Source organism: Pagrus major, chromosome 13 (genome assembly GCF_040436345.1).
Source record: "Pagrus major chromosome 13, Pma_NU_1.0".
Classification (NCBI taxonomy): domain Eukaryota; kingdom Metazoa; phylum Chordata; class Actinopteri; order Spariformes; family Sparidae; genus Pagrus; species Pagrus major.
This window is the reverse complement of record NC_133227.1, coordinates 29,738,826-29,753,756: the sequence shown is the minus strand read 5'-3', so window position 1 is coordinate 29,753,756 and position 14,931 is coordinate 29,738,826. Positions and strand designations below refer to the sequence as shown.

The 14,931-nt window shown below is 40.4% G+C and overlaps 1 protein-coding gene across 1 annotated transcript in view; it reads right to left on the bottom strand.

Annotated features, from left to right (window-relative positions):
* Nucleotides 1-7,893, bottom strand: part of slco2b1 (solute carrier organic anion transporter family, member 2B1) — a 31,411-nt gene extending 23,518 nt beyond the window's left edge. The window contains exons 1-4 of the mRNA XM_073478802.1: nt 7,813-7,893; nt 2,553-2,673; nt 523-660; nt 123-285 (exon numbers count right to left, since the gene is read on the bottom strand). Coding sequence (XP_073334903.1) covers nt 123-285; nt 523-660; nt 2,553-2,630 — 379 coding nt within the window. The 5' untranslated portion in view covers nt 2,631-2,673; nt 7,813-7,893. The remainder of the gene's footprint in view (nt 1-122; nt 286-522; nt 661-2,552; nt 2,674-7,812) is intronic.
* Between the last annotated feature and the right edge of the window lie 7,038 nt (nt 7,894-14,931).

The window sequence follows — 14,931 nt, the reverse complement described above, 5'->3', positions numbered from 1 at the left end:
AAAATCCTCTCAGAAGTCACTGAATCTGCAGAAGAACATTAATACAGACACCATTATAGGACAACAAATGTAGATGTGTACTGTCTATACATCTGTGCATGTGTGTGTGTGTTTAATCTCACAGCTGATGCGGTCGGTGTAGTCGTACGGTTTGCTCAGGAAGTGCGGCATCGCCATCAGCAGTGAGGCCAGGCAGGCCAGCAGAGCTCCGCCTCCAATGAAGCGCGGCCGGTGGACTCGACTCCCGAAGAAACTCACGAAGACGATGAGGATCGTGTTTCCCACCTGGACACACAAACAACAAGGTTCATGTTGACAGGTGTAGGTGCTGTTGTCTGTGCAGATTAGGGTGGAAGGTTTTCCTGTGATTCTCAGTTTTGTCGTTCTAAGGGACCATTTTGAGGTATTTGTACTTTACTGAATTTTATCCAAGTTTTGCTACTTTATGTGTTTACTCTGCTACATTTCAGAGAGAAATATTGTATTTATTACAATTCACATGAGAAAGTGTCTCATACCGACCTCGTTAAAGGCAGCCAGGAGCCCAGACTTCTGGCTGGTGAGGCCGTAGCGTCGCTCGATGGTGGTGATGGAGCTTTTCATGTAGCCCGACACCAACAGCTGCGCCAGCTGCAGCAAACTGTGGCACAACACAAAGAACTGCAGAGAGAAGAAGAAGAAGAAGAGCCTCATGATAATAAATCAAATTGAAGAGAGATGCAGGAACAATAAAGACGAAGAAGTGAAATCACTTTTCTTTTACGTTGAGCTCATCACAGTTATGTGACACGACCAGTGGAGAGGAAATGTTTACATGTTGAGACTCAGAGAACAATACCAGGATGGACTTCAGGAAGTGAAGTTTCTCTTCAGACAAAGACAAAAATCTGCTCAGCTGAAGGCAACAAAACAAAACCCAAAGATTACAGAACCTTCCAGTTACATTCAGAGAAACCCACTAACTCTGATCTTACGGTCTGTTCACATCTTGTTTGGAGAAGTTGTTTCCTGATCTGTGTAGAAAAGTGTGATGAGTATAAAACATTGTATTAATCAAAGATGTGCACACACACATTATTAAACACCTGTCACATGTCTGTTCCTGACAGAATTACTACTTTAGTATTTATGAATGAAAGAATCTGATGTGTAGATGTTGAGGTTGTTCGCTGTTGTTTCTATTTCTACCTCTGGATACTGAGTGCAGGCCCGTTCACAGCTGTGCCTATATTTACACACATTAGTCCGAAGTACAAGTACAAGCTGATTAACTCAACTCACATTAAACACACAAACTGTGTACAAACTGTTGATAAGTGAAGGCCCTGGAGCGTTTCACCCACCAGCTCAGTTCATCTGGGCACATCCTAACACAGATCACACTCAGATGATCTGGACAGGATGGTCTCGCTTCACCTCCGCTTGAACTCTGGAGGAGTTTCTTTACAGTCAGAATGAAATGGACCCTGCCTTTCACAACAACTTGCTCCCACATTGCCTGTGGGCGATTTCACAACTGATGTGCGAGATTGTGGTGGTACCAGGCGTAAACCCAGTGGTCTGCAGACTACAGAGGTGGGAAGTAATGAAGTACTAATACTTTGTTGCTGTACTTCAGTACATGTTTCAGGTATCTGTACTTTACTTGAGTATTTCTTTAGACTTTCCCTCTCTACATCTGAACACAAATATCTGAACTTTCTCCTCCTCACATTTTCAAAACAGGCTCGTTACTTTAGTTTGATGCATTTGAGGTGAATTATGGATTATCCATTACTTACAACGTTTTACCAACCCAACATGTGGCTATTTGACGTCCTGGGAATGGAGCCAGAAGTGACTGAGAACTCAAGGACACGCCGTGGTGGCAACACACTGTTTTATCGTCTATTTTACTGTAAATGGGACCAGCTGTGTTGAAGAAGACTTTAAACTAACGATTGAGACTATAAACTCATCAGGAAACTGTTTATTGAGGAAATGTAGACGTAGGGTCATTTTCTCATCAGCTCACATACAATCAGACGTCTTTTTGCCCTGCTGGACATCAGAAAGACTGCCGGTTTAAGGCTCTTCCACATTGGTTTCACTTTTCAGACCAAAAAGCTCTGCCTCTATGTTTTACAGTCGATGGGTGGTATGTGCTCATCAGAGCCCAGTTCCAACAGAACTTCTAATAAAATGCATCAGGACATCATTTCTAGTTGCAGTCTAGATTTTCTCTGGAACTGGATCCTCTGTTCTTTTAATGAACACTGATTTACTGACCACATAAACACAATGAAAACAATTAGCAACACACGCTGCTGGTGCTCCACAGGGAAGAAGGAAAAAGAACGAGAGGGAGGCGCTTTGAGGCAAATCTTCCTGGTAATGTTTCTGACCAATGACAGAACAGCTTGCATGCACACGGCACTTGTTTACACCTAATGAACATAAACAAATCAATAATTATGTCACATTAGTTCCTGAATCAGAACAAAGAGCTAAAGAACTACCGCTCTTACTCTGATCGTAGTTCATCGAACACTGAATGTGAAGCAGAGACAAACCTTGATGTTGTTGAAGAGACTCCGGTTTCGGGCAGGAGGTCGCGGCTCCGCAGGGTCAGAGTTCATGTTGGCCCCCATAATTAAATTTTCACCACAGAGAGACTGAAGAACAGATCAACACCTGTAAAAGAAAAAGACAGTCTGTCACAATGTGAACACACTGTGATATCTACGTGTTGGCACATGTTAGCACACATAGTGTGACGTCGTAAAGAGTTTTTACTGCAGTCAGAGGGAACATTTCAACATTCAGACGACTGCTCAGTTCCTCCTGTCGTTACAGTAACTTAAAGGCATGAAGACTTGATGTTAAACACCACTGAAGCCTACAAACACAAGTTTTCTGTTTGTTTTACTCATTCAGGTCGCACACACTCCTGACTCATGTGCTGTCGTGTGTTTACACAGAGAGAGTGAGTGAAAGTTGGCTGGACAGAAGCCAGAAGAAAAACTACTGCAGGGTTAAAAACAAGGCCAAGACGGAGACAAAAGGTTTTATGAGTGTTTAACAAAGAGATCAACAACCACTGATAAGAGCAGGGAGAGCAGGGAGGGTCTGGACTGAGCCGGGAGCCGTCCATACAGTATCTATATATCCACTTATCCCTGCAGGCTGATATTGGGCAAGAGGCAATACAGAGTACACCTGTTCATCACAGGGCCGACATATTCAGACAAATGCCTGGAGGAAACCTACACAGACATGAGAAGAGCATGCAAACTCCACACAGAAAGGCCAGTTCGAACCTCCTGCAGTGCTACAAAACAGAAAAATAAGTTGCAGATTTATTTTATGAGCCAGGTGGACCAAAAGTTGCAAACTTACTCTCCCATTATGTCTAACTCACAAAATCCATTTATTTGCAACATTTCAAAACTACATCTTAATCATGGTCTGGTACAGAAACACAATTGTCTTCAGAGATGTTTCAATCTCCTGCCCAGGGACTACAGATGTAAATTAGCTTGTAGCTAACTCTGGTACAGTTACGAAGCTGACCACTAAATAAATAAACACATGTATTTTGGAGGTTAGACAGTTTGCAGGAGTTACATGGTGCCACGATTCAACAAGGTTAGACTGAAGCACTCCTTTGTGCATCAGTCTATCCTCTAATTAAACATGGAGCTTCATCCCAGAGTAAATGCACGTTAAGGCTAAGATGTATGTTGTCCTCTGTGATTGTAATGTGTCCTCTGTGATTGTAATGTGTCCTCTGTGATTGTTATGTGTCCTCTGTGATTGTAATGTGTCCTCTGTGATTGTTATGTGTCCTCTGTGATTGTAATGTGTCCTCTGTGATTGTAATGTGTCCTCTGTGATTGTTATGTGTCCTCTGTGATTGTACTATCATGTTGAACTGTATGTACCCTTGTGTTTCATGTGGTGTCTATCTTGTGATGTTTCTGTGGAGCAGCTGTGAATGCAAGACACATTTCAGACCCCAGTCTGACAATAAAGTGTAGGTGACAGTGCTCACCACTGCACCAACGCTCTCCGCCCACTCTTATAAAGTAATGTAATTACAGTGTTGCCTGTGAGAAATGTTATGTCTCAAGTTTCTCTGCATGAAGCACAGCTTGTGTTAGTTTGACTCTTTTGTCCTCTTATTTGTAACTTATTCATTTAAGCCAGCAATGTTTGTAAAAAATTTGTAAATGCACTCAGCGATGTTTGAAAGACCCAGAGAGATGTTGAAGCCACCAGCTTCCATTTATGTTTGGATTAGGAAACTCATCCAGATGCTTTTAGAGAAACGGGTGCTTAGCCTACCGCTGTGACTCGAACATAATGCTAATGATCTGCACACACTGAGGCTAATGGCATGCTAGGGGCTCTGTTACCACCTTTTCAACTGAAGCGAACCAAGTGCTGGTTCTGGGCTGGTGCTTGTGCTGGTTCAGTGTTATTTCAACCTGCAAACCTTTTAAGAACTGCTTTGCCTTTCCGTGGGCATGAGAGCCACTGTAGAGTCACGTCAAAACATCACCGTATCCCGTCGCTGTTTCCCCTGCATTGCTAGGAACAACTATGGCGACTGCATCGACTTGTTACAAGTGTTGCTCCTGGATTTGCTCGCCTACATTAGCATCCAAACACGACTTGTCCAACACATTTGTGCTGCTCGTCGTGAACGCTATGTGCGCTATTCAGTTGAGAAGAAAGGTAATTACCTGCCATACTTTGAGTCTTCTGAACATTGATTCTAAGCTTCTAATGTTAGTCTTGATAAGCTCTAGCCTTTAGCTAGTGATCTAAATTTAGCTGTGACTGCACTGGTATCGATCACGCTGCAGTAAAGAAATCTAATGAGCTGAAGTCTCGTATGTGAGGCTGTACTTAGACAATACTAACATGCTGGTGTTTATCAGGTATTATGGCTAAAAATATCAGAAACATACAAAAAACTGGAGACTGTCACTGTGGAGGAGAGAAAACTGTTGATGTCTACACTTCAACAAGGTACAATGAGAGACAGATTTTATAAACTGCTCAAAAACTCAAGTGTATCTCATAGAAACATTAGTTTCAAACAGATTTCTTCACATCCAAAGTGCAGTGGTAACAGGAATTACAAGGCCACAGAAAAGGAAAGAAAACACTAGAACAGAAAGAGAAAGTCAGGACTCAACATCAGATGAGCAGCAAGGAAGAAAATCTTATCAGCAGAGAAATGTCAACAAAATGAATACCTTAGCTGCTGTATCTCATCAGAGAGCAAACAGAACAAGACGACCTCCCACTCCCACTATAGCAGGACTGATACTGCTTTCCAGTCAGTGTCGGAGGTCGGACTTCCCAGTTGAAATTTCCAAATTCCAACCTCTGAGTGACACCAAAAGAAAACATGGCTGACGTTTACAAAGTGATGTCTCTTTGGTGAGTGTACACAGGAGTGAATCACCAGCAGTGCCCCTCGCATTAGAAGCAAAACAGAGGAGTGAAAACGACACATAAGGAAACAGATATAATTATACTGTTTATTTTACAGCACTTTTATATTTAGAAATGTTTTCTACCGTTGTATTTGTCCTCATAGGAGGCTGGAACCACTCGAGGTCCGAGTGGTCAGAAACGCAGAAGCCTCACAGAATTTCTAAAAATGACCCGGCTTTTGCTTTTCACTTGTTTTCCTCCAGTCGTAACATGACAGCAATCACTGACACCATCATTCACATGTGCAGTACGCCATTTCTGCCACTAGGGGTCGCTCAATTAAAATAATGAAAACAGAAGACGTAGTTTGATGAAATCGTAACACAGCGTAGAATCACAGCAGCTGTGGTCAACCAGTGCTGATTAAAATCTATCTGATATCTCTTCACTCGCTGACGTATCATCTGATATCAAAGCAACCAGGGCCGGATTAACTGGACACATTACTCTCGGCAGACTGTATTTTTTCGGGCCCCTGTCTTGAGTTTGATGGTATAAATATAATCCTTGAACAAGTATGTTAGATGTTATTTAAAGTCTGCAGTTACAGATTTTTCTTTGTATGAACAATGTTGGTACACAACTCAACAATGTACACTGCCCAGCCAAAAACAATAGTCACACACTCTCATATTTCGTTGGACCGCCTTCAGCTTTGATTACAGGACACATTCACTGTGGCATCGTTTTGATCAGCTTATGCAATGTTCAACATTTATTTCCCACCAGAGTTGCATGAATCTTTCTGCAAGATCTCGTACTGATGACGGGAGAGTCGGGCCGTCTTCTCCAGCACATCCCAAAGATTCTCAATGGGGTTCAGGTCTGGACTCTGTGGTGGTCGACCTGAATGTACTGAATGAGTGTGTGAAGATGATGTCTCATGCTCCCTGAACCACTCTTTCACAATTTGAGGATAAACCTGCTCATTCAGTACATTCAGGTCGTCAGCAAACCTCATTTTTGGGCACATAATGTTACTGAACTTAGACCTGACCAACTGAATCAACCCCAGATCATAACACCATAACACACAGTCCAATCTTTATGCTCCCTCACAAACCGAAGCCTTTTTTCAGATTAGCCTCACTGATAGGTGGTTTTCTTAAGGCTACGCAGCTATTTAGTCCCAATCCCTTGAGATCCTTCACATTGCACAATATTGTGAAACATCTTAATCACTGCCGTAATTATCCAGTGGAACCAATCTGTGTAGTTAAATCCAGGTGGTGACTTTTTTTTCAGCCAGGCAGTGAATATAACAAAGGTCTGGTCATTAAGACATATATATATCTTATATATTATATATCTTGATATATATTATATATTGAAGTGATAAATGTAATGAGTTTAACACGGAACACACTGGAACCATTTGACCCACAAAATCAATGCACCAGTGTTTTATTCGACATTAGGTGCGAATGTTTAACTGTAGGATAATATATTTTCAATCACTTATCTCAATTTAATGAAGTTTTCAGAGCAGCATCTGGAGGTGGTTATGGAACTGCAGCGTCGTCTGTGACAACTGAATCTGCTGTTTTCTCTGTGAACTTCACTAGACTGTTTGAAATCTGTATTTTAAGCCTCCTGTCAGTCACTCTGTGGGTCAGACAGTCCACAGACATTTGCAGCAACATGACTGAGAGTCTCTGTGGGACGCAGAATGAGTGAGACTGCTGCATCACTCTGAGCTCAGTTTGGTGAAGGTGGTCTACAAACCAGAGCGCGTTTTAATTTAGCTTCACGTGGTCACAGATCATTACGATCTGCTGAGGACTCATTTCATTGGTGTTAAAAAAGGGGCATCAAACCTTAAAAACATCCGTTTTCATTCAGTTTAAACTAGAATTACTGTGTTAATATCAAACTTTAAGTTTGAGATTATGTGATTTTTGTACTTGTCGAAACAAAAGTGCATAAAATATAAAACTGCAAGCTTGTTGAGTGTTTGCCTTTTTAAAAAAAACATATGCATCCATTATTACTCTGAAATGTAGTCAGGTAGAAGTATAAATTATCATACAAGTACATACATGTTCAAGTACTACCATTAGTAGTAGTACTACAGTAAATAGTTAGTTACGTCCCAGCATTGACCGTCATGCTGCAAAAACCAAAACAGCAGCAGCTTCCATTCATGAATCAACTCAGCAGTCAATAATCAGATTATTCACCCTCCTTTTACACTTTCTTGACACTTTGCATTGTTTGATTTTAGTTTGCAAAGAAAAACAACCAGAAACTTTCTTGCTTTTACAAACCAGCTCTAATGAAGCAGCTGAGTCTCAGAGACAGAAATGATTCATTCAGACTCACTGTGAAAGCAGCAGCTCGACTCAGTTTCTGCGATTTCCTCTCGTGGTGTTCTACCAAAACCATTGAGTCCTTCCAGCAGCTGACAGTCCTCCAGTTCTGTCGGCCCACAACCGAGGGCGGAGGGAGGAGAGAGGAGAGGGGGAGGAACTGGAATTTGAACCCTAAGTGTTAAAGAACTTGAGTATGAGAGAAAAGAAAAGAGGAAGGAGGAAGGTGAGCTGCAGGAAAGTCTTCAGACCCACGTGTATAATCTTACAGCCTGAGACCAGAAAACCCCCCAAATGAATCTGATTAAAGAAGGTTGATTGTTCTTCTTTAAGTTTCTTTTTACAAGGACAAGTATATTGCAAAGCATGGATCATGGATCAAGTGTAATACTATGCCACGCCCCTTGGTCAGAGTTAGAAAACATCATGATTTTGCTTTAAATACCTGTTTTTGTTTTGCAACAAACACGGCTGGAAAATGTCCCGACGTCTCGTTAAAAAAACGCCTGGTTTTGTTGCTACAGAAAAGGCTGCAAACGACCCGACTTCTCGTCAACACTGTCCAGACTCTACTGCCAGAAACACAACAGGAAACTAAAGTAAAGTGAATAAAATAAGAAATGAATGATATTATTAACAGTTTATTACATCTGATACAACTTATTTTTATTACTGATCAATCTACTGATTATTCTCTTTATTAAATTGATTATTCTAGTCTATTAAGAAGAGAATGAAAAATCAGTGTTGTCTTCATTCTGACCAAAAGCCCCCACATGTTAAAATGTAGCAACATTATCAAATATTTACTATTTTCACTTGAAAAATCACTTAAATGATTCTCAAAATGGTTGCTGATTATTTTCTTGCGGTTGACTAATCGATTAATGAACAAATGATGACTTTAATCATAAATAATGAATAGCGGACAATAACAGCCCAAAATGTGCAGAGACAGACGGGACGCATTCATTAATAATCCATGAGGTGAATGTTAAATGAGGAGCGAAGCAGCAGAGTGACTGAAACACAACTACTCATTTTATCTGCTGACTTCTTGGAAACAGTTTGAGCGTTTGTCTTCAGGACGACAGAAGAAAATCTGGCGGTTGTGTAGTTTTGTGAGCAGCAGGTGGAGCCAGAGTCACATCAAATACTGGATCACCTCCTCAGGTTGTGTCACATTTACCTCTCTGTCTGAGAAGTAACTGATGGTCAGTGGTGGAAAGCACATTAACTTTCACTTGACTTGCATTTCTATTTATTGCCACTTCATACTTCCACTCCACTACAAATTATGGCACTTTTTACTTCACTACATTTAACTCACAGCTTCAGTTATTGGTGACTTTTCTGTGGAAGAAGCTTGATTTGTCTAATTTGGACAGAGGTGGAAAATAAAAATGGCACCAACATGCAGAAAGTCATGATGCATCTAAGGTGAAACACTGCTTAAGATTTTTAAAGTTATAGCAATGTAATTTGTAAATAATATATTTTCAATCACTTATTTCAATTTAACGAAGTTTTCAGAGCAGCATCTGGAGGTGGTTATGGAACTAATCAATTTTTGTTTTTGTTTTTTATGTAGAATCCCTGGTTATTCCTTATTTGTGCACATTCTGGCAGACACTTTACGCAGGAAGTCAGTCAATTAAGGGAAGTTGGGGTCCATAACAATACAGTACAGAACAATAGGTGTTTCCTTTTTGAACGCGGCCCATCATTAAGTTTCAATTTTGGCTCTCAAAGGGAAAAAGTTTGGGCTTCCCAGATTTAGAGGCACATAGAGGCCAAGTTGAGCAGAATGAGTCTCACTTCATCAGATTTTCATCAGACACCATGAACGGCCCTGCATCATGATTTCTCACACATCGGGCATGACATCATGTTTTATCCACCACAGGTGAATCAAACTGATGAAAACTCTGAACGTACAGTGAAGGAACAAGAATCACATTCTGTGGAGCTGCAACAGATGATTATTTTCATCATCTATCAATCCGTCTGTTATTTTCTACATGATCGATTAGTTTAGAAAATGGTGAAAAATGTCGATCAGTGTTTCGTCGCTCAAATGTCTTGTCTCCTGAGTTTGATCAGAACAGAAAAAAGACAAATGAAAAACGCAAAAAAGTTCCAACTTCTAATGGGAGTGAAACCCCCAGATCAGATCAGATCAGATCAGATCGGATCAGATCAGGTCGGATCAGATCAGATCAGATCAGATCAAACAGTTACTTAGAAATACCTGATTTTGATGCCACAAACAAAGCTGCAAAATGTTCCGACAGTCGCCAACGTACCCAGTTTAGTCGTATGAAGTGGTCTGACACAGTGGTCTCTCGCTCGGCAGCCATCTTGTCTGGATGTAACGCCACAACCATCCCCTTGTCTGTTTTCTCATGAGAGGAGAATCAGCTCATACACATGTAGAAATGTTATGATATAAACGAAGAAATACATATTTGTGACTTTCAGAAACGTACAACGGGAAACAGACAGAAAGATGGAAATAAAACTAAAGTCCAGCTTCACTGATTCAGCAGAAAAATATGATTATAAAGCATCAAATGTTTACTTCCATAAAGTGAGAGCAAGTCCTCCTGACCTTGACTCACAGCTGTACTCTCACACTGTAAAGATGGTCCTAACCTCACCAGGAGTAAATCATCTATCTTTCCTGTGATGACACACAGAGGATGTAGAGTAATGTTTGCTTTCTGTTTACATCCACTCAAACAGAACCAAGTTCAACATGAATCCATGAAAGACAAACCACAAGATTCAGAAGGTGTTTAGATAAAAAAAAAAAGCTCTGATGGTGTTTCTGCTGTTTACAACACTTTCCACAACTTCTTGGAAAAAAAACAACTGGAGGTTTTTACTGCCTGAACTCATGAAGCCACATCTGCTGAGACGTCTGAAAACTCTGATGAGTAAAAACCAGAACTGCCTCAAATCTGGAACAAGACGACTGAGGTGAAAACAGCTGTACGGGGTTTCTAAGCTACAAAGTCATTCAGATGTTAGTGAAGCTGCTGATGGAAGAGGCCTGCAGACAGAAACATCCTGCAGACACCAGATCAGCTTTCCACTTTTTTCAAATGTACAGAAATCATGGCTTCATGTAGAAAAAAGATTAAAATCCAATCTTCTGTTCTTCAGGAATGTCTTGAATGACAAGAAACCACAGTGTTTACTGACCACAGAGTCTACATCTGAAACACACATAACTAACTGACCAGACAGGCAGTTTGGGAGATCTCATACCTCTGAGATTGAGGACAAATCTCCTCAAAACTGCTGTAATTTATCGAGTCATTACTTAACTGAGCTCTTTAAAAGATCACGTTATTTTAACAAATTCCAGATCCCTTCATTAAAGGTCCAATTTGTGTGAAAGTGGAGTTTTGAGTCTCAGTCCCAACTTGTCAAATACTTAATAAAGACGCTTTGGGATTGTAGGTCGGTTCTGCTGCCATCCCAGAATGTCAGTATTTGACGAGTTGGAAAGTATTACAAATTGGACCTTTAAGAAAAAAGACACAAAAGACTATAAACTGATGACTCAACTTGCTGATTAATGACTTGATGATGGATATTTGCAGGTAATGTGTTGTGTGAAACCCGAGGAAGACCAGCTTACGTCATGGCTTTAGCTGAAAGGGACTAGGTATGGGACGATATGAAAGATAAGAAATAATTCACTTATTAATAACTTACTTACTACTTTTTATATGCATATGATGAGGTTTGGAATGGTTTCTGCTTTTGGACTTGCAAGACTTAAATATTGAATATTTAGAGCAGGTTAATGTATAAATTGATCTACATATAGTTGTAGTTAACTGGCAATCACATTTTTACTTGTAGCAATGTAACTGTGGCTCCAGCAAGATATAAAGCAACATTCTGCTGTTCACCTTTCAGAATTTGAACACGCAAATATAAACAGAAATTAGCTTTATTTTTCAGACATTTGAGTTTGGAGTTCTTCAGTGTGAAGAAATAAAAGTGTTACTTGTTCAACTTGTATGATGAAACTTCTCATGTTTGTTCAGGTCAGACCCTGGAGGCGCTCACTGTGTTTGTTTGTGATAAGAAAGTCAAAGTTTGTTTGAACTGTTGCATGTTGGGAGCTCAGGGGACCACACTGCCGCCTGGTGGTCCACCAGTTTCATCAATGTGTGTTTCAGTTACCACGGCAGCCAGTAATGAGTGTTACTGATTCTGAAACAAATGTGATCATTAATGAGGTCCACAGTGAACTGATGAACAAAACACTTATCAACAGTTTCTGATGGTAATTAGTCCTGTGGGAGAGAGAGGGACACTAATAGATGTTTATCAGAGATCAGAGGAGCTAATGAAAGCTCCTGGGATCAACAGAGACTAACTTCATGGCAAAACTTCTGGCTGCTGATTTTCTACCATCCACTAAGACTAAGAAAGAGATTCAATCACTAAAGTTTGATAAAAATCACTGAAACATCACTGGAATGTGTTCGAACATGCTCACATGCCAGTGGTCAGCTGGTGTGATGTTCATGTACATGATCACCATCTTAGTTTAGCATCTTAGCACGCTAATACGAAGTGAAGTAAAGCTGAGGCTGATGGGAAAATCATTAGTTTATTTGATCATATACCAAAGTGTTGGACACAATAAAATGTTGACCTGATGACGGCGCTAGATGAGTCATAATTCACATAAATTATAATTTCAATCCTTCTGAAAGTTGTCGGACCATTTTACTCAACTGATAAATGACCGGGTAATATTCAAACCCATTTGTTTTCTGTGTTACCCAGTGTCAGGTGAGGTAATATCAAGTAGCCTAGCTTAGCATGAAGACTGGTACTGACATGTAAATACAGCACATGAGCAAAAAAAATCCAGTCAGTGTTCAGGCCGAATTTGATGATACTGGTGTGGAATCACAGGTTTGTAACATCAGAAATCCTTTTGTATATCTGCCATCTACTCTAAATATTTTTAAGAGTAGGGTGAAAATATGCATAAACAACTTTTATTAGAAATGATGTAACCTACAAAAATGGTCATTTTATTTGCGCATGAGGAACCGATTAAGATGCTTTGGTTACTGTGGTACATCAAGAAGTTCATTGGCCATCTTGTAGGACAGTACTATCATCTGAGAGGGTGGGGGTAAGATGAGACCATTTTACACAGTGTAATAAAAACATCTACCTGAAAATATGACTTTAAGAAAAAGTGTTTATGACCTGGTTGACACTGATATGGCAGCCATCTTGATTATTGCGTGGCTAATGGATTTTATCAAATAATTATTAAGATATGTTTAAAAACTAAAACATACTGTAATTACTTCACCTTACATTTTGTTATGAAACAATTATTTTACTGCATCACAGATAGGACTGAACATCATTCATGTGAGGATATTCATGAGTATACCAATTTATGATCTTTCCATTTGTAGGAGAAATGCATGCAAAAATGAAATTAGCTGCTATACTCGGTGAAACCTATTCTCTCTCTTTTGATAGAGATAGGCTAGCAATTTCCCCCTGCATCCAGTCTTTGTGTTAAGCTAGACTAAACATGTCTGATTTATAACCTATCTCTATGCTGCATGATGACAGATTAGAAAACAAAAATATGCTTTCTTAAAAACATGCACTTTGCTAGAGGCATACAGTATAAATCTGTACTGTAAGAAATACTAAAAATCAATCACTGTTATACGAATTTAACTATCATGCATCACAAATACACACACAGCTGCAGGTTCAGAGAAAGCAGCAATGATGAAATAAGTGTGAGAGTAAAGACAGAAGGCCGGTCTGCAGGCTAAAGTCCCTCCAGAGAAGAGAGCAGCTCCCTGTCCGACTGTCCCTGGACGCCTCACTGTGGTTTTTACAGTTATTCTATTAACCTGCTGGTCACTGAGACACCTGGGAGCTCCGGGTCCTCCAGGAAGCCCATTACAGCCCAACAATAACATAGAACAGCAAAACACACATATGTACAAAACAGCATGAAGACCATATCATACCATAGAAGATTACAGCAAATGGCCACAATATGAATAATTCACAAAAGTGTTGTATTTTAACTCAACAAATAACATAAAATGTTAAGCAAAATCATCAGCTAGCCCATGCAGTTTTTGCCTTGATGGCAATTAAGATTCGTCATCCCGAATATTTGGAGTTGAAGCCAGCATTGGTCCAAAAACAGGGACAGTGACCTGAAATTTCCACCTTAAACACATGAACCTCTTCTTCGGTTGCAGGACAGGACAGGTGTCCAAAGGGCAGGCTGCCCCTCCACAAGCAACCCCACAAAAGCCGCTTTGCCGAAACCAAGTAATGTGAGTTCTGCTGTGTTCGAGCTCAGTGTGTATGGAGGGGCAGCCGACCCTGTGGACACCAGGCCTTCCCACTGTTCCTAGCTCAGAGATACAGCTGCGAGCCGAATAGGTCAGTGTGTTTACTGGGGAAACAACAACTGGCAATCTGCTGTATCAACACCACCATTGGCCATTTGTTTTAAAAACCAATGGCAACCAAATCAGAGACACAACCAGAGGATGCAGTCAGATACAACTGCAATCCACCATGCTTTGATCTCAGTCAGAAACTCTTCCATGCTGCTGTGATAAGTTGTTTCATCGTAAGCTACTGATGAGGTTAACAACATCATAGCAGAGATCCAGTGTCCCTCCCCCTGTTCCTCTGGCCCATCCATTCTAGCATCAACCGTGCTGAATTGACCTGAAGTGTACTGACATTAATGAAAAGGTTTTGTGAGATGTCGCAAAAGTATGTCTATTTTTTTTCCATCGTTGATCTAACTACTGCTCATGAATACTACTATAGATTGTGCCACAAGGTTAGCAAACAATGCAGAATATATGCAGTTCATACTCAAGGTGCACATTTTGTAATAAATTTACAATTAGTCTAATTAGCAAAACCATTTGAATTGCATTCAGTCTAGAAGCCTGGGGCCTTGGGGGAAGTTGCCCTTCGTGCCCAACTGGCAATAAAGCCTTGCCTGGATGCCCCATAGTACAAATCCCAAGTATAGTATTTAATATGGCATAACACCAGAGACAATACATGGTTGAAAAACATCATA